This window comes from Globicephala melas, chromosome 2 (assembly GCF_963455315.2).
Source record: "Globicephala melas chromosome 2, mGloMel1.2, whole genome shotgun sequence".
NCBI lineage: Eukaryota > Metazoa > Chordata > Mammalia > Artiodactyla > Delphinidae > Globicephala > Globicephala melas.
This window is the reverse complement of record NC_083315.2, coordinates 153,307,879-153,334,151: the sequence shown is the minus strand read 5'-3', so window position 1 is coordinate 153,334,151 and position 26,273 is coordinate 153,307,879. Positions and strand designations below refer to the sequence as shown.

The 26,273-nt window shown below is 40.5% G+C and overlaps 1 protein-coding gene across 16 annotated transcripts in view; it reads right to left on the bottom strand.

The window, feature by feature from the left end:
- The window catches only part of NRXN3 (neurexin 3), a 1,711,975-nt gene that overhangs the window by 1,208,521 nt on the left and 477,181 nt on the right, over nucleotides 1-26,273 (bottom strand). For all 16 annotated transcript variants that reach the window (XM_060295131.1, XM_060295132.1, XM_060295124.1 and 13 more), the window contains one exon: nucleotides 20,479-20,640. In XM_060295131.1, the coding sequence (XP_060151114.1) occupies nucleotides 20,479-20,640 (162 nt within the window). The remainder of the gene's footprint in view (nucleotides 1-20,478; nucleotides 20,641-26,273) is intronic.

The window sequence follows — 26,273 nt, the reverse complement described above, 5'->3', positions numbered from 1 at the left end:
CCAGAACTATGAGAAATAAATGTCTGTAGTTTAAGTCACCTGGTCTATGGTATTTGTTATAGCAGTCTAAGCTGATGAAAACACCTGGGAATCTGAATCTTTATCTTAGGATCCCCACCCCTAATTTGACAGGTCTCTTGAAACTACAGTACAGCTTTACCTGAATCCTACAACTCCAAATGCCCCAGGCCACCTGGTGGAGGACACCCCTTGGCATCAACAGTGGCTTGGGCCACGTGGTCGCCCTTAAAATGAAACAAAATCAAAACAAAGCAAAAACACCCAACAGCCTCTGTGGCACAATTAGCTCCACCAGCCTTTGTGAGACATTCCAAAGAGCAAGTCCAACCCACCCAGGCTTGATTCATTCACCCCACTCCTGGGGTCCTTTGTCACTGCCAATCCCAGCAGGGCTACTACATAGGTCTGTTAATTTATAACAGGTGACTTAGATTTCAGGTCACAGGATTTAACCTGCAGTAAATCCAAATTTGCATAAGGATAATGGGCATTCTACTACACTTTATGCCAATAAGCCCTAATGTGGTAATTAACCACTGAGCACATTTACTGATAAGCTGTTCATTAGAGAAAAACCTGACAACTACCAGTGTTATCAGACTCCACAACTTTCAAATCTCTTTCAGAAAGGCTTTTTTGCCTATAGGGACTAAAAGCCTAGCAAAAATCACAGAGCAGTCATTCTCAATGCTGTTTTCGTGAAACTGCCAGAGTGATTAACCCATAGAGGTGAGAACTAAAAGTCTTATGGATTTCACTTTATTTTTTTCATAAAGCTTTATCTTAACCTTAAATTTCTTTCATAAGAAACTGCTATGGTGGAAGCACTGGTTATTTCTTTTTTGTTTGTCTACCTTAAGCCAGAATTGGCTCATTCATTCACACAGGAAGCATGTTTTTATGAATCAAGTACTGTTGTAAGGTAGGAAGAAACCCAGGGGGTGTGACCAACTCCCATTGATAATGCATCCAACACTTAGCCTTCTCTTCTCCTATAAAGACATTTTCACTCCCTGTCCTCTACAGGTGGAGTTCTTACAATTCACTTTCTCTTGACCTTGAAGCTCTTTGTCACTGGCACCCTTATTTGGAGAGTGTCCACAAAGCACACGGTGCAACCTGCCTCCACTGCATTAATGGCCAAACATAATCAATTCAGCACTGACTGTGCACTTAATAAATGGTAGCCATGGTGCCTTGGCCCAGGGGAATACAAAGATAAGACACAGTCTGTCCTCAAAGAGCCAACAGTATTTTGATGGCTTGGATCACCCCTTGGTACTTTATCACTGGCATTTATTCTTCTATTAAGAGTACTTTAGTTAAATTCTCTCCAGAGAAGAACACCATATAGAGCTGGTAAATGGAGATGCTTCCAATATTCCAGTACATGCTAGACTCTCCCTTCCTGAAAGTACACCTTGCTTGTACCACTGGTTCTACATGTGATAATAGCATTTCATTACATTTCTTCATGATTAGATTCAAGTGCTTTTGTGTATGTAAATCATTTCTCATCAATGACATCCTTAGTTGCTGTAAATCCTTTGTGCAATAAACATACAAAACAGATAAGATGGTAAGCTGTTTGAGAGCAAAACATTCTGTCATATCACTGTTAATAAAAATGCATGGCATTCAACGAATGACTTAAATTGAACTGAACTCAACTGAATTGACACTGTGTTCTAGATATTCTTTGGTGTCTTAAAATTTCACATCTATGAGGTTGGTGTCCTATTTGCATAAAATATATATACATAAAAATATATACATATATTATATGTATATATATACATATATACATATATGTATATACATATATACATAAAAATATCCCCAAAGTTTTACTGTCCTACAATTATGGCTTTTAAATGTTATTATAACAAATAGATGTTAAGCCCCTCCAGCCCACAACTTCAGTAAAATCTAATGATAGAGCTAAACAGTTGGGGGAAGGAGAGTATAACTATAAAACATGAATCACTGAAAGATTATATAAAAATGCATTTCTAAAAAATGTACTACAACTCAAAATATAAGCTTACAAAATATAAGATTTCTTGTACATACTTTACTTAATGAATACTTAATGCAAGTTAGGAATTATCTCCTGGGATGTTGTTTCAACATTTATGTTTCTTATATCTTTAGCTTCTCCACTTCTACTGGCTTTTTGCCTCTGAATTTCAAAACAATTAAGTTTCTCTGATTCAAAAACAAAATAAAATTACCCATGACCTCTGAATTCTCAGCTACAAGGGCCCTTTCAGTTCTCAACCTACTGGTGCTCTCTTTGGCACTAAGCCCCGGAAACTTTCTACTTTCTTGCCTTCCGTGATACCACTTTCTCAGATTCTCCTCCTACCTCCCTGATTTTTTCCTTTTAAACCTACTCTTCTTTTAAATATTAGTGACTCTCAGGATTCTTTTATTTTTTTAAACCATTGTTCTATAGGATGTGCTTTCTTACCTGGGTTCATCGATTTTAAATAACTTAACAATATTTCCTTATATTCTTATTACAGTTACAGTTCCAACTATCTGAACTTGACTCTGAACTCCAGATAACATAAGCACCTCCAACACAACACATTCAACACTAAACTTAGCATTTTCCCCATTAAGCTTGCCTCTCCTCCAGTAGCTCTATATTCCATTAATGTCACCAAGCCAGAAACTTGTGACCTCTCTCTACCCTTACCCTTAACATCCAATCAAGTTGAGAAGTCTTACTGTTTCCTCGCTGCTCTTCTCATATCTAGTTTCACCCATGTATAGAATAATATCCTAGCTCCAGTACACACTCACAGCTCCTACCTAATCTCACATCACCCAGCCACACTGAGCTCTGTTTCTAGGAGATGAGTTAGCACATGTGAAATACTAAGAAGAGTTCCTGGCATACAGTAAGTGCTCCCTAAATGTTAGCTGCTATTATTATTATTACTACCACCACCACTCCCACTCCCTTTATTCTTATTATTAGTTTCCCACACTATTTCACATGTTTCACATTTTTATGTCTTTGCTGATGCTATTCCCTCTTCCTGGAGTTGTTCTATTTGCCTAACTGCTACGGTGGAAGCACTGTCCTAGGGCCAAATCCAACCTACTTTCTACTTTCTTATGTAAATAAAGTTTACTAGAACACAGACTTATCCATTTGTTTACATATTATTTGTGGCTGCTTTCCTGGTATAAAGGCAGAATTTGGTAGTTGTGACAGAGACCCTTGGCCCACAAAACCATATCTGTACTATCTATTTACTATTTATTATCTGATCCAGAATTTCTCAATCTTAGCACTATTGAGATTTGGGGTTGGATAATTCTTTGCCATAGAGAGACTGTCCTATGCACGGTAGAATGGACAGCGACAGCCTTGGCCTCTACCCACTAAATGCCGGGAGCATTCCTACCCCACCACTTCACTACCCCTTTGCTTCACTCCATCTACCCAGCCCCCACTCCAGTCTTAACAACCAAAAATATCTCCAAACACTGCCAAATGTTCCCTGAGGTCAAAATTGTCCCCATTTGAGAGCCACTAACCTGGCCCTTTACAGAAAAAAGTTGCCAACCACTGAACTATATAAGATCTTCCAAGGAAGGAACTGTGCCCAGTTCACTTTGTATTCCAGACACTATACCTGGAACATAACAGAAGCTCATTAAATCAATCATTTAAAGGTAGTTGGGGGATTTTAAGACATTTCAAAGCAATTTATAATTTATAAGAATTTTAGACTTGAAAGGGACATTGGTGGCCGTCAAGCTAATAAATGATAAGTTTTATTTCCTTTAGCATTTTAAACATCAACTTTCAGAACTGTTTCATTTAAAATTTCTGTGAACAAAAAGTATGTTAACACCATCACAATACCATTTGATTACCAGGAATTTAAAAATATGAAATCACTGAATTCACATTTCATGTATGCACATACCTTTCATTAATCCATGAATGAAGTTTTTTTACTGTCTATAAAGAAGAAATTACTATTTTCATTTTGCAGATGGGATCATTTCAATTGGGGTCAAACTATGGTATGGAGAAACAGCAACTTCCTTATAGTCAACCAAGAAATTCATTTGAAGGATATAAATTACTTTCCACTCCCTTTAATTAATAAACCTATGATATAAACAGCACTGCTGAAACTACAAAAACCTCTTTGCCTCAAAGGGATTATATGTCTGCCAGAAAAGCTAACAAACAAATGCAGGTCATTTTAAGGACCAAATAAATGGCAAGAATAGCCAATATTTACTAAGCACTTACCATGTGCTGGTACTGCCTCATTTCATTTGATTCTCATAAAAATTCTATGAGGTAGGTACTATTAAGAAACCCATTTTATGGCCATCATTAAAGAGCCTAAAAATAACAAATGCTGGAGAGGGTGTGGATAAAAGGGAACCCTCCTACACGGTTGGTGGGAATGTAAATTGGTGTAGCCACTATGGAAAACAGTATGGAGGTTCTTTAAAAAACTAAAAATGAGCTACCATATGATCCAGCAATCCCACTTCTGGGCATATATCCAGAGAAAACTATAATTCAAAAAGGTACATGCATCCCAATGCTAATACCAGAACTATTTATAATGACCAAGACACGGAAGCAACCTAAATGTTCATCAATAGATGAACAGAAAAAGAAGCAGCAGTATATATACACAATGCAATACTACTCAGCCATAAAAAAATGAAACAATGCCATTTGCAGCAGCATAGCTAGACACAGACATTATCATACGAAGTGAAGTAAGTCAGAAAGAGAAAGACAAATACTATATGTTATCACTTATATGTGGAATCTAAAATACGACACAATGAACTTATTTACAAAACAGAAATATACAGACATAGAAAACAAACTTATGGTTACCAAAGGGGAAAGGGGGTGGGGGAGGGATAAATTAGGAGTTTGGAATTAGCAGATACAACTACTATATATAAAACAGACGAACAACAAAGTCCTACTGTATAGCATGGAACTATATTCACTATCCTGCAATAAACCACAATGGAAAAGAATATGAAAAAGAATATACACACACATATATTATATATATATATATATATATATATATATATATAAAACTGAATCACTTTGCTGTATACCAGAAACTAACACAACATTGTAAATCAGCTATACTTCAATTTAAAGGAAAAAGAAACCCATTTTATAGATGAAGAAACTGAGTTTCAGAGAAGCTGACTGACTTGTCCGAGGGCATGCAGATAGTAAGTGGCAGAACAAAACTTTAAGCCTGGAAGTCTGCCTCCAAAATCTGAGCTCCCACACAACATACCATATAAACGTGCTTGGAATTCAGAAATGACAAAGACCCCTGCTAACCAGGGTGACTGGTCAAGCAGGCAACCATGAGATGAGTCCTGGAAGAATGTGTAAGAGTCACATGGCACAGAGAACGGGTGAAATCCTTGGCTGGGATATCCAGATAAAGAAGTTTTAGAAGCAAGAACTCAGAACACATATTTAGAATAAGATGAAATAGCCACTCTGGTTAACTAGAGAGAGGAAGTACGAGGAAGAGGTGACAAAGTTGAAGCCAAACTACGGAAGGCCATGAGTGGGCAGCTGAAGAACACAGGCTCTTGGTGGACACTGAATGTTACTGAAAAGCAGCACAGAAGGCAAGGTGGGGCAGAATGCAGACTACAGAGACAGGCAGAGAGAATGGAGGTGGGGAAACTCGTTATGACACCACAACAACAGGTGAAGGCAGAGGGGGAGGAGAGAGCCGACTGTCCAGAAAGGAAAGAAATGAACGAGAAATACAACAAGGGGATTGTCAATGGGATTTGGGGCTGATACGATGAGGGCAGAGGGGAAGAAGGGGAATGAGAAGGAAAGATCAGAGCTCACCCTGAGGTTTCCAACTTGAGTGAATGTGTGATGACAGTAGTGTCAGCTGTTCTAAACCTACCGGATTATATATAACCATGCATTCTTCTCACACTTAACACACTGCCCCTCCTCTCTTCTAGACAGATATGGATCATCCCATGTGAGTTTTCTCATTGTTCCTTTCTCAAACCTCAAAACCATTCTGTGTTTTGTCTCCTTTCCTACCATCTCTGGGAAAGAAGCAATTCTTCCTCTCCCTGAGTTTAAGAAAGTACTGGTCAAGGGAAGGATTTCTTGTAAGGACAGGCTAGACTAGCACATGTTTGTAGCCTGCAAAGGAAAAACAAATAGAGAGGCAAGGATCAAAGGTGAAAGAGAGCGTGGGGATAATTGAAGAGTAGATGCCAGGAGGTGACGGGAGAGAAGGAGATGCTCAGCAGAGTTGAGCAGGTGAGCTTAGAAACCTGGAGGGACACCTTGTCCTCTGGAATAAAGGGAGAGAGAAAGTCAACCTAGATAGGAGACAAACAGCAAATGAAGACTCCAAGGTGGAGGTAAGCTTGACATGTTGATACTGCCTAACTTGGACCTTTTAAGACAAGCCGGATGTCTAAGCATAAACATTTTTCCTCTCACCCCCTCTCTCCCTGAGCCACAGCCACAATGGTCTCCTTACCATTTCTTTTTTTTAAATTGAAGTATAGTTGATTTACAATACTATTTTAGTTTCGGGTGTACAGCATAGTGTTTCAACATTTTTACAGATTATACTCCACTGAAAGTCATTATAAGAGAATGGCTGTAATTCTCCCTGTGCTATACAATATATCCTTGTTGCATATCTATTTTATACTGAGTAGTTTGTATCTTTTAAGCCCATACCCCTAACTTGCCCCTCCCCCCGCCCCACTCCCCTCTGGTAACCACTAGCTTGTTTTCTACATCAGTCTCCTTGCCATGTCTTGAACATGTCAAGCTTTCCCTTGCCTGGGGTCCTTTTCATCCTCGCAGCTTCCTTTGATTGGAAGAGCCTCTCCCTGATCTTTGTGCAGTTGACTCTTTCTTGCATCTTAGGTCCCAGCTTAATTATCACCTCCCCAGAGGTGATAATTCCCTGACCACTCAGTCTAATAATGGAGACCCAACCTCCTTGCCACTCACTACCCCGTTATTCTCTTTTACTTCCTTCATACCACGTATCATTATTGCAAAGTATCTTAATTAGGTCTTTACACATTTGCTATTAGTCTCCTTCAACCATAACATTAATTCCATAAGCTCAGGGACCCTATATATGGTCTCATTCACCACATACTCCAACACTTAGAGCAGATCTGATAACAGAGTAGTCGCTCCACGAATATACACTGCACTCATGAATAAGTCAATGAATGATATGCTGTTGAGAAAATGGATACAGGCAGAAATGGAAATTTAAAGCAATCGTTTTATTACTGATATTCACAAGTATTTATTAGTTTTTTGAAGAACATTTTCCATCTACTCATGTGCCAGGACTTATGCAACTCTAAAGGGAATACTCAATCTGTAAAAATCCTAGTCCCTGCTTACAAAAGCCCATACTATTAGGGAAACATATGAGCACAGATCATTAAAATACAATGTACTATAAACTATAATAGCACTTATAATGCAAGGCAGTTAAGAACTGAGAGCTGTGAGAGCATACAATAAAGTGCTCCTAACTTAAGCAAGGCAAAGTCAGAAGACACAATTCTACTAAAGTGCTGAGGACAGGTGTGGCGCTTTGGTGGGTGGCTGCAATCGCAGAGGGTATGGAGTAACCATGAGGTAGAGAAGGTGGGACACACATACAACTCTCCCAAGAAGTTTTCCACTGAAATAAGGAATGAACTAAGATGCAAATTCATCAGGAAACAGAATCAAGAAAATTATTTTGAGCATGTCTCTAGTTTGAGGGAATAGAAAAGAGGTGAAGAGAAAATCTAAGGTAACCGAAAAGGGAGGGATTCCTTAAAGGGGCTAAATCTCAGAAGAGGCAAAAGAGAATAGCAGTTACACTCAGAGAAGAGGAGGACAGCTCATCCTATAAGACAGAAGAAGAGAAGGTAGCAATAACTATCTTTGAAGGTAAATCTAAAAGTGGAGGGAGAAGAGTTTTAGCAAGCATAAGCTAAAGATTTTCTATGTTCTCCATGAAGTATGAGATCGACCATCTGCCAATACTGGCTGCTGAGGGAGAAGCTGGGGGAAAGGGAAGGAGGAGAATTTTACTGGTTGATAATTGGTGTGCAATGTTGCTGCGCTACGCTACATCTTCACTGATTTTCAAAGTGAAAAATGTGTCCTTCTATCTCTCTTGAAATTTATGCAGCAACTAGTTGTGGCATACTGTCCACATGGGGGGATGGAACACAAGGTTACAAAAGCACATAATGCTAATGTCAGAGTCGTTCTGGCATTTGCAAAGCAATTTTAAAAAACATTAGCTAATTAATTAGCTCAATGATGACTTTAATCCTGTAGGTATATATGTGTACAAGGACTACTTTTTCTGTCTCCTTTGAGGCATTTGAAGACACAAGAGACTTTGTCTCAGTGGGAATGCTGTGGTAGATTACATTTGCTGTAAATAAGTAACGTTTTTAGAAAGCAATGAGTTCCACTGAATTTATCCTGAAGAAAAAACAAATGGCAAAGCTAAATGAGAGACTCCCAGAATCAGACTGAAAATTCACCATAAGCCCAGAAATCTCCTCATTCTGGCTTTCTGAGGGTATTGGAGGCAAATAGCTCCAACTTCACAGAAAATATTGGGCAGGAACAAAAGTACAGATGTGCTGCCCATCTCAAGAAAAAGGTGTTCCACTGCTTGGCGTTTATACCAAGAGGAGCTACTGCCCACTCAGGTCCCATAATAAAAATCATTCCTCCGTTAACAGGTTGAGCAATATCAGTTTGCCCAGAGTCGGAAATCAAGCAAAAACTGCCTTCCTCTCAGAACAACCAACGGCAAGGTGAAAGAAATACGTAACTGTATCCAGTCTCCCAGCAGGACATTTTTTGCCTGATTAAATGACCTCTCCTCTGAAGTGAAGCCTCTAAATAGTAGTGAGAGACCACTCCCTAGAGTGGCTTTAACCACAGAATTACCAACCTTTTCCTGAAAAGCTTCTTCCTTTTCTTCTTCACCAAGTCTTTCGATTGAGTTGATAGAGATGGCAGCAGGAGTCACGACGGCAACAGTATTTAGAGCTCAGCTCCAATCCTTGCTAACTGAGTGGCCCTGGGCACGACGCCCACTACCTTTACATTCAAATTAGTAATGGTAACAGAATCCACCTCATAAGTTTGTTTTGAGAATTAAATTAGGGAATACATACGAAACACTTAGCCACAGAGACATACTTCGCGTGCATCCACACTGTTAAGTGCTCAATAACTGGTAGTCGCTATTGCTGTTGTTATGATTATAACTGCTGTGGTTATCATGGTTTTGGAGATGATGCCAGTGAAGGTCTGAGGAAAGAGAAATAATTATAGGTGGCTAATAAGTGATGAGAGTGGCTGGGAACCTCAAATCCTACTGCAAGGGCAACTCTGTGAGTCTCGGTGCGACATGTGTAGTCAACTGATCTGGAGATTAATCAGGAAAGTCTTCAACACAATGAACCTGGTCTAATTAATAAGTCCCATTCTTTCTTTTCAGAAGGCTCATTCACTATAGGATCTTACGTGGGTTTTTTTTCTCCCCAGCTTTATTGAGATATGATTGGCATATAACATTGTAAGTTTAAGGTATATAATGTGATAATTTGATACATATATTGTCATATTGAGTGAAGTAAGTCAGGCAGAGAAAGACAAATGATAATATTGCTTATATGTGGAATCTAAAAAAATGGTACAAATGAACCTATTTACAAAACAGAAATAGAGTCACAGATGTAGAAAATAAACTTATGGTTACCAAAGGGGAAAGGGGGGAGGGATAAATTGGGAGGCTGGGTTTGACATATACACACTACTATATATAAAATAGATAACTAACAAGAACCTACTGTATAGCACAGGGAACTCTACTCAATACTCCGTAATGACCTATATGGGAATAGAATCTGAAAAAAAAGAATGGAGTATGTATATGTATAGGATCTTATGTTTAGAAGGAAGCTAGAAAATCAAGACTGTCTAGTCATTTGCGCTATAATCTCTTCTACAACCTCAGCAAGACGGTTGCCCAGACTTTCCTTGGATGCCTTGAGTGACAGAAAATACATTATTTTAAAGGCAACTTTGGACAGCTCTCATTGAAATGTTTTCCTTGTATTTAATACCCAGCTTCCACTCAACTGCCCCAGTTCTTCTTCCTGAAGATATATGAACCATGTCCAAATACACTTCATAAGACAGTCCTTCACATACGAAGACAACTCTCAACCCATGAGCTCAGGCATCTTTCCCTCAGGTTAAATGTTCCTGGATCCATCAGTCAACTCTTTTTATGTCAGACTCTTGAGCACACTGCTATCTGTTTCGTAGCTCGGCTCTAAACATGTTCTGTCAACTAGTCAGCTAACCTTTTAAGTGCTTATCATTCAGAACTGAAGAGAAATATTCCCAGTAACCAGATTATCACACAGTGGTGATGATGATGGTGTTGATAAACACAATTTACCGAGCATTTTCTATATGCCAGGCATTGTTCTAAGGGGTTTAAAATTATTATCTCAGTTAATACAACAACCCTATCAAGTAGGTATAATTATTCCACCCATTTAATAAATAAGCAAAGTGAGGTACAGAGAGGGTTAAGTAACTTGCCCAGCATTCCACAGATTGTGGGAATAGAAACGGGTTTTGCAGCCAAGAACTCTCGCTCCAGAGCGTACTATTTTCGCCAATAAATTATACTATAGAACTGTCACCTCCTTTGTTTTCATCCCTTTATTACTTCAGTCTCAGAACATTAAGGCACGTAATTTCTATCGTTCTCAGCTCCCTGCCATTCACAAAGTTGACGAGCATGCTCTCTTACCTTCCCTCAAGCCCCTAATAAATGGCGAGTAAGACAAAGCATTGGACATTCACCAGAAACTTCCATGTAAGTCAAAATGGACCCATTTACCAGGACCCAGTGGTATATTTAAATAGACACTGCTTTACTGAATAGCTCTTACATCCAATCCCTTTTTCCCCATCTCGTGGATGAGGATATCACAAAGGGTATTGCCAAATACCTTGCTGATACTTCGCTATGCTAGACCCACGGTACTTTTCTGAGCTTTAAGTATAGTAACAATATTGAATAATATGTGAGTTTAGTTTGCTTATATGGCTTGTTTTTAGTGTTTTTAGTGAATGACTATGGTTCTCTTTTTTCTTCGGTGGGCTCATATCTTCTGTTCATCATGCAATCCAAAATCTTTCCCAGATGCCAATGAAGTTCGTAAGCCCATAACTTGCACTATCTACACTTTTTCCATCTTTAGTCATTACAAACCTCCCCCATTCTCTACAGTTTCTCAAAAACCAACTGGATTTCAAAAATCTTATTTTCAAATTCTCTCTGTATCATTCATCTAAGTCAATAAATTTGAATTAATGCAGACCAATCAGGTGCTTTCTAACAGGCTCTGATATTAAATTTCCTAACTTTGTCTATCTTTTCCCGGCCAAAGACCTATTTTCTTGTCAGAGAAGACAGGGGTAAAATAGGAGTGAGGAATTCTTTCACATCATTTAGGGCTCTGTTGCCAATGACAGAAAATCTAGCTCATGCTGGCTTAGAGAGAAGAAGGAATGTAATCAATCATGGCTGGAAAGGCAGAGGTAGTCTAGGTGGAAGAATGTTTGATCCAGGGCCTTAAAATGTCACCAGAACCTAGTTTCTCCCCATATTTTAGCTCTGCTTTTCTCCATTCTAGCTTCATTTTTAGTCCCATTGTGGCAGCAAGATGGCGGCCAGAAGGTCAGTTTTATACCATCCCAAGTTGTAGCTCAAAGGAAGGAGAAGTACCCCCCTACAAGATATAAACAGAGTCCTGAGACTGAATGTCACTGATCCAAACTGTGACATTAGGTGTGGGTTAGGTGCCCAGCTATGAACAAAATAACCACAGCCAGAGTAATGGAAGTTCCTGATGGACTTAGATCTCACATGCTCATCAGGTGAGCCAGGAATGGAGTCAATGCCACTACATCACTGGACTGAGCATGAAGGAAAATAAAAATCAAGAAACATTTATTGAAATAAGGGAAAATGAATACCAGATCTCTTAAAAAAATGTTTACTGTATCTCACTTCTCCATCAATAGCCCATCAATTATAAGTAGCAAACCATTCTTTAATATCTTCTTCAGGCCTTAACTGAAGAACGTCTTTCTGTTTGCCACAGCCCTGCAACACTAAATATCCTGCGGCTTCAGCCCCGCTGACACTCTTCCTCAGGTACACACCACTTTCTTATAGCCACCCTGGGCTAAGTGCTCACACCTTGCCTCCTCTGTGAAATAAACCTCATATTCATCATACATCCCCAGTAGCTCAGGGCTTTGTCTCCTCTTCCTCTGTGGCATCAAATGCCATTCTCTCCCCTGCCCATTTCAGCTCCTGGTAATCCAGAAGGTAATCTCTTTTCAAGAAGATCCAGTTTATCCTCTTCAAAAATTTTCATTCTTAAACTGACTCACATGACATTGCCAATATTTGACTTTTTTTTTTTACCCAGAAAAATGGCAATTTCTATGGTCAACCCAATAGGCCTCTCCTGAGACACAGTTTCTCCTCTTTCTTGTCTTCTTCTGCTACATTCTTCCAATTTCCCAGATTCTGATTCATGTTTCTACTTTTTTTTTCTGCCTTGTTGGAATCTTGTCCTTCTTGGTCTCCTTTTTGCATTGGCCCTTCCATTCTGCCATGGCATTCTTCCCTCCAAGCTCACACTGTGCGTATCTTCCTAAGGATGGGGAAATAAATTCTGCTTTGCTATCCAACTTGTCTTTCTACGTTAGAAGTATTCCACAGTAGTGTGTGTTTGGTTTGACAATGATAACGATCTGCATTTTACAGATCAAGACATGGGTGTTCAAAGAGGTTGTATGGTTTTCTAATTAGTACCAGAAATGCATCTGGTAGCCAGGTTCTAATTCAGTTGCTCTTTTTTAAGATACATTGGATTCTCCTAACTTCTGCAGTTTTTTAATTGCAGAAACAGCAAATAGCAGTAAGTGCTTCCTTAAACATACCTGATCAATTTGGTTTCATTTATTAACATAAATAGTAGCATTAGCATTTGCACAGTGCTTTACAGTTTATAAAGCACCTCCATCTTTTTTATCCCATTTGTTCCCAACATGAAAGTGCCTGAAGTAAGTATTATTATCTGATGAAAAAACTGAGGCTAAGAGCAGTCAAGTGGCTACCTAAGAGTCTTGCAGCTGGTAATGAATGAGTCTACACAAGACTCAAACCCTGGACTTGTGCTTCCAAAGTCAACCCTCCTCTCATCTTCCATGTGGACCCTAAAACCCTCACTGGATCTTGCTCATCATGGGACCACACAGTATTCTCAAAGCTCTAGGAAAAAGGAAATTTTTAGGCCCAATGCCATGACCTAAATTTGCCTAGTAATGGACAGAGTGATTTATCCCCACCTGAGAAATCAGGAAGGACACCAAAACAAGAGCCTGAGAAGCACAGAGGCAGGAAAAATGAGAACAGGGCTAAAAAAAAGTATAGCGAGTGAAAAAGAGGACAATACAAAAGAATAACCAGAAGAGAAATTGTGATCGCATAACAGATAGCAGAAAAGACAGCGAGACAGGACAAAATAGGCATATATTTTTTTAAAAGAAAAGCAACAACAAACACAGTATCCTAAAGCCCACAGGTGCCAGCAATTCAAATAAACATATAGCAACTAACAGAATTAACACAGCCTTAAATAGCCTGGCTCACCAGATGTGGACTCCTATCAGGGTTCTATAAAATGTAAAGTTATTACAGATTAAACCATTAATCATCTGTCCAGAGACTATCTCTGGCTGCAAAATCCCATTCAGTTTTAAATGGCTAATAATCACAAAGGGATGTGGATTGTAATGTGCACAATGATGTTCTACCCAATCCTTTTTCCTTTAAATATGTGTTCCACTCACCCCGTTCTCCTGCTTTCCTTCCTCCCCACTAGAGATGCCATGAGAAAAGAAAGATGGGATAGACCAGTCGGTCTCAGAGTTCTCAGCAGCAGGTGAGCTTCTCCATGGGCAATGGAGAGCCAAATGGAGAACCAACATGCCAGCGGAGAAGTAACAGTTTGAGGGGAAAGGAAGATGGTGTAGAAAGAACCAAGTCAAACAACACAGAAGACGCCAACACATAGGATATTGTGATGGGCTTTAGTCAGCTCCCTGGTCCTCATAATAGAGAAACTATTCATGCAACTCAGCCTTGATTTGGCTTTCCTCTACTGCACTGTGCTTCATCCAACAATAGTAGCTCAGTAATGTCAAGGACAGAGGAAAGGAGAAATAAATGTCCTGACAAGGAGGGTCATTGGAAACTGAAATGGGAGTTAGAAGGAAGCACTTTTCTGCAGAAACCTGAAGATTGAGAGAGGCACTCTCCTGGCCCAGTGCTAAAGCCAATGGACCAGCCTTCCCAACTCTTCCTCATCTCCCTAGGACAAAAAGATGAATCAAGTAGAAGTAGTAGATGGACTAACTTTAGTTCTCAAGGAATTTAAAGCCTGACGGACAAGCTGTCAATCTATGTCATTCTACTACTTCAGATCCTTCAATGGCTCTCCATTACCCAAAGTCCAAGGGTAGAGGGTGATATAAAGCTCTCTATGACCTGGCCCCTACCTAACTTTTCAGATACATCTTCAGAACTCCTGATCTTATATTTTGTGCCCTGACATTGGCAAACTGTTTGTAAGTTCCTCACCCAGACACCACGACGTGCCCTGTCTCTGGGCCCTTGCTCATGCTGCCCCATCACCCCGAAGCATCACTTCTTCCCTGTTCATTTCTACCTGCCTTCAAGCCTTGGGCATCATCTCCTCCACAGTGTTTTCCTGAACCCCATGATATACTAAGTCCTTCTCCTCAGCAGCCCCACCGCGCCTGTGAATGCCTCTTTTTTTGTGCATTAACTGCTTTTCCTTGAAATTATATTTGTGTGTCTCCCACTAACTGTGAGGTCCTCTGAGGCAAGAACTGTGTCTGATTCATCTCTGTGTCTTAGCACAGTCCTTGGCATACTGTATCTTTTCAGCATATACCTGTGGATCTAAACTCTGCCACATTTTAGAGCTCCATGAGGTTAGCTCAGTAATGAATTAATTTATTTATTTGTTCCAGACATGCTTATTGAGTGTTTTATTTTATGCCAGGAACTCTTCTAGGTGCTGGGGAAACACCTGTGAACAGATGAGGCCTTTGTCCTCAGGGAGCTTACATTGTCGTAGAAGGGAGATTGACAGTTGTCAAATAAACCAGTGTCCAAAGGAAACAGACTAGGTAATGACTGAGGGTGGGTAGGATGGGTTATTCCAACTTCAGTGAAGATGAGAGAATTTTAGTAAGGCAAACCTCGGAATAAAGTTGTGTTTTTCCCCCAGATAGTGATTTGGTAACGTGGGAAATACAAACATATGCACGTGCTAATGTATATTCACTTACTCTTAAATTTATTTCATAAACTGTTTTATAAGAATGATTACATAATTCTTAACCATAATTATTGTAGCAAAACATCATTGTATATTTATGTATGGTTTCACTTTTACGTGTATTATTTTATTTGTTCTTAAGAACACAACAGAGGTCTTATCATCTCCATGTTATAGGTTAGGAAACTGAGGCTCAAATAAGGCCAGTGGCTTATTCCAGGCCATATAGCCAGTAAAGTAATAAAGCTGGTATTCCCAATCAGGTTTTCTGATTTTAAACCCAGTATTCTTTTCATTTATACTATGATGCCTCCTCAAAGCCTTTTCAATCCCGTTCTTCTCAGAGTGGGTTCCAACCCATTTCTTTTAGTCTTGCTGGGCCTTTTTATGTAATACTTCACTCATTTCAGATAGCTGGGAGGTTCCTAAAAGATTCAACTATTGCCATGTCAGGATGTTCTTTAATGATCCCAAGAAAGTCACATTGTCAATAGTGCCTAAGAGCATTTATCTAAAAGCTTTTTTTTAAACTTACAAACATGTGATTTCATTTGGCAAATATTTATTGAGCGCCCACTAGGTGCTAAGAACAATTCTAAGAGCTGGGGACACAACAAGAACAAAAATATGACAGACATGTTAAAACACAAAAGCACGAAGAGGTACAAGGTGGGGATTTTTGTGATGCTTGAGTGGACAAAAATATTGAATTGATAACTAGGGCATGCAGAGTACTTCAATAATTGGATGATAACATGGACCCTCTCTGTCACACTTTTACTCTGGAATCAAGTTAGAAGCTGTGTGCACAGGTGAAATCCACAATCACTTTGACTCGAGTGGAGCCAGCAATATCACAAAAACAAACAACCCAATCCAAAAATGAGCAGAAGACCTAAATAGACATTTCTCCAAAGAAGACGTACAGATGGCCGAAAACTACATGAAAAGATGCTCAACATCACTAATCATTAGAGAAATGAAAATCAAAACCACAATGAGGTATCACCTCACACCAGTCAGAACGGCCATCATCAAAAAATCTATAAGCAATAAATGCTGCAGAGGGTATGGAGAAAAGGGAACCCTCCTACACTGTTGGTGGGAATGTAAATTGATACAGCCACTATGGAGAACAGCATGGAGGTTCCTTAAAAACCTAAAAATAGAACTACCATATGACCCAGCAATCCCACTACTGGGCATATACCCTGAGAAAACCTTATAATTCAAAAAGAGTCACGTACCACAATGTTCACTGCAGCTCCATTTACAATAGCCAGGACATGGAAGCAACCTAAGTGTCCATCGACAGATGACTGGATAAAGAAGATGTGGCACATATGTACAATGGAATATTATTCAGCCATAAAAAGGAATGAAATTGAGTTACTTGTAGTGAGGTGGATGGACCTAGAATGTCATACAGAGTGAAGTAAGTCAGAAAGAGAAAAACAAATACCGTAGACTAACACATATACATGGAATCTAAAAAAAAAAAAAAAATGGTTCTGAAGAACCTAGAGGCAGGACAGGAATAAAGACGCAGGCGTAGAGAATGGACTTGAGGACATGAGGAGGGGGAAGGGGAAGCTGGGATGAAGTGAGAGAGTGGCATGGACATATATACACCACCAAATGTAAAACAGATAGCTAGTGGGAAGCAGCCACATAGCACAGGGAGATCAGCTCGGTGCTTTGTGACCACCTAGAGGGTGGGATAGGGAGGGTGAGAGGGAGACACAAGACGGAGGGGATATGGGGATATATGTATACATATAGCTGATTCACACTTTGTTGTACAGCAGAAACTAACACAACATTGTAAAGCATTTATACTCCAATAAGGATATGATAGATAGACAGATAGATAGATAAAAGAGTGGAGCCAGAACTTAACTTTCAGGTGTGAAGTAACTGTAGTTTCAAAGATAAAAACTATTTTGTGCCACACACAAAGTATCAACGATCTGGAAGAGAAATCCCATAAGGTCTTCACCATGTCCCCATTTTGAAAAAAATGAAACATAAAAGCACCCAGCTCAGCTTAAGGCCGCTTAGAGCCACAAATGGCCAGAGGTGACAGAAAAAGAAAGAAAGAGAAAGAAAGAGATAGGGAAGGGAAGAAGAGCTGTAAAATAACGGCTGACTGTTCTAAGGGGAAATAGTTAAAGTGTGTAAGTGGGATTTATCAAGGAGGGAAGTCCCAACATAGCTGGAAGCTTTTACTGTTTACGAAATTGTCAAAGAGAAATGCCAGGAACAAGAGAAGAATTTCCTAGACTTTCCCACAGAAAAGTGAATTATGATTAAATGGAAAGAAAGACTATGCCAGGATTTCATTAAACTCAAAGCTATCTGTTTAAAGCACTCAGACAAACGAGAAGGCCTCCCAACTCCCTTAGAAAGACCATACTATATGCGTAAAGGAGAGATGGTGCAAAAGTTTATATTAAGTTCTTGTTTCGCCTACCACCTCCTTCACTGTTTTGGACTTTCTTTCTTCTAACTTGATCTGGATTTAAATTCTGCTTAGCTGCTAGCTAAGATATGTGCATATTTTTATTACTATTACTGTTATTTCTGTCACTGACACTGGTTTTCAGAACTGCCTTTAATTTTTAAGCTATTAAGTGCCACTTTTCACAGACTTCTGAAGCTGTCTGCTCTCCATCTGGACAGTGTAGTATGTGAGTACGTGTGCATGGGTGTGCGTGTGTGTGCAGATTTTATTTACTTTAGGTTCTGCATGGATAAAATCATCAGAGGTATCTTCATGTTTTTATGAGACTTGTTTCAAAATATTCACGGGCATCCTTCCTGATTGATAGATCTGCGGTTGGGAAATTGCTCCTTTGTCTCAAAATACATAATGGAGAGATAGTTCAACATAATTGTGTGCAGGGGAAAATTAGTCCTAGAGGCCACCCCTAGACCCAGTCCAGGAGAAACTCCAGGCTCAGGGCTGCTTCACGACAAAAATGGACGAGCTCTCCACAGCAGTCAATGCCTAATTCATTCCTGAGCTACAAACGTGGAACAAGAATGCTCCTATCTGGGCTTCCCTGGTGGCACAGTGGTTGAGAGTCCGCCTGCCAATGCAGGGGACACGGGTTCGTGCCCCGGTCTGGGAGGATCCCACATGCCGCGGAGCGGCTAGGCCCGTGAGCCATGGCCGCTGAGCCTGCGCGTCCGGAGCCTGTGCTCCGCAACGGGAGAGGCCACAACAGTGAGAGGCCCGCATACCTCATGAGAGTGCAATTCCAATGGAGTGTGATTTAATGGTGTTTAAGAATCTTTCAGGGTTCATTAGACAGAGTAGTTTATACCGTTATTCTATTCAAATAGGAGTAAATCCCAGGGAAGAAGTGTGCTATGTCTACTGCAATTCCGTCAGGAATGACCTGTGGAGACCCTGTAGCCAGCAGAAGCCTAGGTAATGTCCAGCAGAGAGAGGAAAACTCTCTAAGACTTTTCTCCTGTCATTTTTCCTTCAGAACAAGAACAATACAAAGCTGTAATTGGATTTTTCCCTCCTTTGTCATGTCTCTCCTTCCTCCCCCTTTCCCTCAATGCACACATGGTTTATTGCAGCAAGGCCCAGCTCAAATATCAATTCTTCTCCAATGCTGACTCCCACCTAAAATGTATCTGTTTCCTCTGCTCAATTAGATCACTTCATCTGTGGCACTGAACACACAGTGCCCTGAGCTATAATTGTTCCCTTACAGATCTCATCTCTCTTCCCAGATTACAAAGTCTTCAAACACGGAGACCGTGGTTTGCAAAGAGCCATTCAGGTTAGTTACAGCACAAAAAAGGTACCCAATGATTATTTGATAAATGTCTCCATTCAATAAATAATTATTATGCACCTGCTCTATGCCAGGTATAACAGACGCAACTCCTGTCTAGACACAGCTCACAGCCGAGTGGCGTGAGTGAATGCACGTGCGATGCCATCTCATATGTAACTGATGTGCAACAAATTTCAAATAACCATAATAAGAATAAAACATGTGCCCTGAGAGGAGGCTCATAACATGTCACAAGGGATCTTTATCTACAAGAAAGAACACTGTTAGCTTCTCAAGGAATTTCCACAGGGAAATGGTATAGCTATCTTAGGCAATCAAGCTTAGTTTAGATTAAACAAAAAAGTGCAGTGCACTGCTCTGATGACACTGTGTGCTGAAAGAACTCCAGCAAATCAAGTCTGATTTTTTTTGCCTCAACAATTGACCTTAGAGATTGAACTTACACTTGACTGAAGCTCCTTTGCTCTCAGACAGAGGTCTCAACACATTAGCTACAATAGTAATAAATGAGTAATGGTAAAGCTCCACTGCTTTCTCACAGCTGCTAGCTCTCAGGGAGGAAAAAAAAAAAGGAAAAACGAGTCTTCTGGGCCTTAATGTTATATTCTGAGAACTTTCCTTCATCTCGAATAATGAGACTCTTGGGAACACCAAGCTTAGCAAAGGTAAAATAATACATAAGTTATGTTTCAGACAAGACACACAACCACAAATTGAGCCACTTTTAGCTAAGGCTTCCCTACTTGCCAAGTCAAAATTACAAAATCAAACTTCACACAGGTCTAGTTCCTTGTGATTTCAAAGTCCTTTCGTCTGAGTTATTTCATGTAATTTATAAAGCACAGCTTCCTGTGGGATCAGTTTCCTCATTAGTTAGATGAGGAAACAGAACCACAGGGTACTTAAGTGGCGAACCCAAGGTCCTGCAACCAGCTTAAACTGGGATCAAAACCTAGGGCCTCTACTTTTAAGTCCAGAGTCTTTTCTGCTACAACCTATGGCCTCACAGAATAGATCAGAGGACAGATCCAGTCACTGACCTGAAAATTTCATTTGTTCTTAGACAGTCAGTGCATTAAATGGAATGGGTGAACCTTACCTCTTTAAGGCAGCCCATGAAGTTGTTGCTGACGGGTGAGCCTGGCAAGTCAGCGGTGCTTGGGCTTCCTCCCACATAGAAGAAGTCATCTGAGCCCAGCATGGTGTAGTCCTCTTGAGTGTAGCCAGTCGTGGTAAGGATGCCGTCCACAGAGATTGTCACCTGGTGGAGGGACACAGGGACAAAAAAAAAATCCCAACAATGACCTTACAGTCCTATCAAAATCCAGGGGCTTCCCCTACCAGTGGCATCACTTTCATTAAGATTTGGGTGAGGTATTCTCTCTAATTTGGATTGATTTTTGGTATGTGCAGCCAAGTTCCATTTTCTGGTCTGCCTCCCTGCGGCCCAAGCCTCCAGTGTCTCCCTGCAGACTCCTGGGAGAGTTTTTCCGGAACTGCCAAGCTGAGCAACTCGCTCTACCCATTGCCCTCTTCACTCAGTCAGGCTAGAAAATGGAACTATCCTCAGACGTCTCAGTTCATTGGTAAAATGAGCATTGACTTTTGAAAGATTGTCATTTATAGTGGTCGTGAGAAACAGCAAAGGAGATGTTTGACAATGGGGTTTGTTAGGGGGTTGGTCTTTGATGGTTTTTTTCTTTTTCTTTTCTTTTTCTTTTTTTATTTGTTTCTTTTTGGGCTCACACCACGCTGACAAACATGCATTCAGGGAGGGAAGGAAAAGGGTCTTGATTTTGATGAGTCACGGGTGATACATGCCACGGACTACCCAGGACACCAACCCCTGTCCTCCCTTGTGTGCCATCACCACCAGCCAGAGAAGAAATGATCCAAACCAAAAAAGGCAACGCTAACAAAAAGAATGATGAGGCGTAATAGCCAAAATAATAACAATGCCCACAGGAAATAGACAGCACCCGAACACCCAACATCCATGAAAGGAGCAGAGGGCACAGAGAAGAGATGGGGCCTCGAAGCGTGCACACACCGTACACTGACACACCCATGCGAAAACCATCTGGAGCCAAGAGAGAAGGCAGAAGAATAAAGGGAGGGAAGTGGGACAAGGGTGAAGAGCGCTAAAGAAGAGAATCAAAATCCACTTCACACTTACATGCACTAAACCAACGGAAAAACAAGATGGGAGTGAAAAGAACACAGACTCAAAACTAAAGGGGAGTCTTTCCCCTGCCTGCCACCCTCCCTTACTAACAAAAAAGAAAAGAAAAAGTCCAAACCCAACCCCAAAATATATGAAGGGTGAGAGGAGCATGAAGAAGCATGGAGACAAAAGAGAGAGAGAGGAGAACGTGGAGTGGGGTTGATGACTGGTAGGTTGTTAGTACTGAGGAGGAAAACAAGGGAACAGATTCTGATGCCCATGGGGAAATTCACGAGACAGGAACATGCCATGCAGAGTTTGTACGGAGAACACAAATTGGCACAGCTCCCTTTGGCCAAGGTGGGAAGTACGGTGAAAGGAGGGAAAGGAAGAATACAGGAAGTCGAGTACTTTCCTCCCCAGATCACCTGTGGCAGCCGTGGCCACACAAAAGGGAAAGAAAAAAGGGATTCGGGAGTGGGGAAGGGGGAAAAGAAAGGAGGACAAGTGAGGGGTAGGAAGACACGGAGAGAAGAAAGTCCTCAATAGAAATCTCTGTTGTCCCTAGTCGGTAACTTGGAACTCGCAAAATAAGAAAACAAAACAAAACGAATTTAGCTCAACAAAGAACATTTCTTTAAAAAAAACTTTTTTTTTAGGAAAAAAAAATTACAAAGTAGAGAAAAGGAAAACTGTCCCAACCAAACTCATCCAAATATTGTCAGGACAGGTGCATCCCCTTCCATTTTCTTCTTAAAGAAAAAGAAAGGCTCGTATTTAATTCAACAGAAAATTTTAAAAGAAGAAACAACTCTAAAGAGGATAAAAGGGGGGTTTGGGGAGGAAAAGGGGGGCAACACACGGCAAACCCAAAAAAAGAGACAATAAGAATGATATCTACCAGACAATGTAGTTTGTTTACCATAGCGTGTCCGATGCCTGAGTGCTTTGCGGAAAAGGGGGAAGAAAGGAAATTAAAAATTGTGAACAGAACGATTGTTAATTAAAAAAACTAAAAACAAAGATGAGTCGTTAGGGTGTTAGTACATTCGTCGGTTAGTAAAATGACACATTGCATGAATGATCTTGTGTTAGTTTTTCAAAAAAAAGGCACCCGACACAGAAAAAGAGAGTGGGGGAAGACAATGAGACCAAGACTCTATGGAAAACCTGGGGACCTGGGGCACAGCCAGGAAAGGAGCTGCAGTCCACCTTGTCTTTGTAACTCCCCTCTTCTCCCAAATACACTCAGACCAGACCTCACCCCAGTCAGAATTAGCATCATACTTACTTTCCAAGAGCTGTTCTGAAAGAACACCGCCCTGCTCCCTTCCCACCCTCTAGCACAAACACAATCCATCTGTCCTGAAAGAAAAGACCCCCAAGGTTTATCGTTCCACACGTAGATAAATACAGAGAGCTGAAATACCAATACTTTGGGGATTGTTTTTTCACATCTGACTCTGATTACATGCATGGACAATCATGATTTTCTCCTAGGACAAAAAGATCTTAAAACATTTACAGATCACATCTAGCACAGGAAGGCTACATATGTAGTTTACTCTGGGTTTCCACGGGTAATTTAAAGATCCAGGACCCCCTTGATTTTGTGGATTTGTGCAGCAGGAGGGCAACTTTCTCCTCTTTCCTGTTCTCTCAGGTTTAAATAACTGTGTCGTTAGAATGCATCAAAAGAGTTGGAGTCTCCTTCACTAGCCAATAATGTTACTTTGTTTACTTTGCCAGAATGTCTCCTGTTAGAATCACTCTCCCCTCATTCCTCTTTAAGAATGCTTTTCAAGCTTTTAAGCAATTTCTTGCTTGGATAGCCGAGAGAACTGGCAGGTTAAACATGATTAGAGAAGCCCTACAATTAGTCTTTTCTTCGCTGTTTTCAAATGTTAAATTGCCAACACACCCTGAGCTGGGAGGCTGGAAGGCTAGAAGATGGTTAACCCCAGTTTTGTGTTTGCGGTTTGACTAAAGTGGCATATAAAAGTAAAGCACTTCCTGTGATGGCCATGACCGTGGACTCAGGTCCTGGTTATAATTTAGAACAGATAATCCACGTTCCCTCCATTAATCAGAACCCCCAATAAAGTACCTGACCTTGGCCTGACTTGGCCCAAAAGCAGAACCATAGCAGATGACCAAAAAGGAAGAAAGGGGGAAAGTTCTGCTCCATTTGGTAAGGAAACCCCAAGTAAGCTTTCCTCAGATGCATCTTTACCACAGAAGCCATTCAACCTTACCAAAAGAGTAGGCGAGACTGCCACCAGCTTATTGTCAAATATTTATGAAATGATTTACAGTTTAACTGAAATAGACAGGGGCTTCCCACCCCTTCAAATGTATCCTAGGGAACTCAAAAAGATGTTATAAATGTACTTTTAATGGGAAAAATAATAATCTTAGCTGACTCAGGGTTGAAAGGATTGTATTTGCAAAATCAACTCTGCTTTTCTGAGATTTTTTTCCTCTTTCAATAAATTGCATTTGGATGCAAAATTCAGTGCAGATTCCGATGAGGTCCAAGTTTAGGTGCATTTTCTCTAAAAGATTCATACTCCTTCTGCCGAGAAATGCCCCCAACACCCTAGGGCCTCAGTAGCCTTGTCTTGAGAGCTCTACTTAGCTGCATCCACGGGGACAGACAGAGGCAGTCACCTTTGGAAGAATCCTCAGCATGTAAATCACGTGCACGTCCCAGCGAGTCTAGCACCCAGACCATGGATGAGCTCATAATCCTTCTGGAACATAAGGTGCTTTGCACATTTAGCCACCACACGTGGAGGACTGTAATCACCATCTCACAAATGGAAACTGTGGTGTGGAAAGGTTAAATGCTTTGTCCAAGGGCACAGAGAGGAGTCGGGTCTTAGAACTTGGACGAGAAACCCTATAGTGTTGCCTTCCTCTGCTTGTTCAGACTAACTCAGCACAACCAATATTTGAATTACAGTTTGGTTCATCCCCATTTCAGTGTAAAGGACTGAATTAGGGCCCAACTCTATTTTAGAAAAGTGTTTTTAGTGGAAATGAAAGTGAGCCTTTTCCGGCTAATTGGAATCATTCTAGAACGGCAAAGAAGCATGTGGGGTGGGAGAGAGCGAGAGAGAAACAGACTGGCTGGTGAGAACCACAACCCGATTCCGCTCCCCAGTACGTGAAAATCCCCCCTTAACTGACTAATGGCAGAAGGGTATTACTGTGCAACTGCCAGTCAAAACCGACAAAAGGTCATATTCTCCTTTTTGGTCTAGTCTCTGCTACTCAAACCTTTCAAGTCCTTATATGTTAGCAAATGAAAATTTGATGTGGGCTCTCTTGGCCGCTGAGGGGGACTCTCCTGTAAGTACAGGTGGGGAATGATGAAAGGAAACATAAGCAACAGGATTCTTCGGCCTTGCAGGAAAAACACAGAACGGTGATTCAAAAATGTTCGACCTGTGTGTATGAAGATGACGGGGGATTCTAACTCTTAGGATTTGGCAACTTCATCACAGATAGAATAGCATCTCCAACCACGGGGCTTCCTTGACATGCTTAAGTGTGGAAGTGGGTATTTCGAATATTGTGTGCCTCCAATGTGGAGGAGGCTTCTCCCTTTACTGAGCATTATTAAGGAGTTACACTTTTATCAAACAGAAAACATAGGCAAACACCTGTCAGTTCTCATGCTTTCATGTTTACATTAGGAGGCATTAAATCAATCACACTGCAGAAGAAAATTTGATAAGCACCTTCTGGAAATTTACATAATGCTTTCTGATTTAATAAAGGATGAATGCTGTCCCACTGAGTTTAATGACAAATTCACAAGTAGAAAATCCAAATGAAAACAGAACCTGGAAAAGGCAGTCTCAGAACAGACCTTGACTTTTACAGGAAGTGTTTGTAATTTTTTCCTGATGTGGGCTGGTGAGGTATTATTACTGTTGTTATTGTTATCACCATTATTAGTTATGAAATGGAAAACAACTTCACTGGGCTAAGGCTTTCTGAGAGTGTTGTCACCTGACGGAGTTGCCTGCTTAGAATCAGCAAGCGATGGGAGTTCTCAAGCACGTACAGAACCAGGAAAGGCTGCTCCAAAGTTGACTTTTTTATGTGGGTCCTTCCACTTTCCAGGCCTCCTAGTCAACTGAAGAGTGTCAGAGGTAGAGACAGGGGCAATAAAGTATACCACAACACCAAGGAACAGAGAAACAAAGGAATTCAGAAAGATCGCAGCTAATTCACTCCAAGGCTAGAGGTTACCACAACGACCCAACAGAAAGAATAAAAGTGGACAAGGGGTTGGTAAATTAAAAGGAAGAGAAAAAGAAAGACTTCTTCTGGAAGGAATTAAAATTATGGCATCATGGCCATGGCTAACTTAATTAAAAAGAAAAACATATATTCAAAGAATGAGAAAAATCTACCAAGCTGAGGAAACAAAACGCTCTCCCTAATTGATTTAGCAATAGTACAATATTCAAAGGTAATCAAGAAAATGATACAAAGAAAAGCAAAACAAAAGGAAAGTATTTCTAACTTTTATCTATACAACTGAATTTTTTTCTTAAATAACAAGCACAAATGGAAAATTGAAGTAAGAGAAGAAACATATTTTAATAATAATCCTTGTGAAATTGTAAAGGCTGGGAGAAAGTTTGACTTCAACATATCCAAACCCATAGGGTATCTCTACCCCTCTCCATGTAACCTAACCCACCACCTACTTC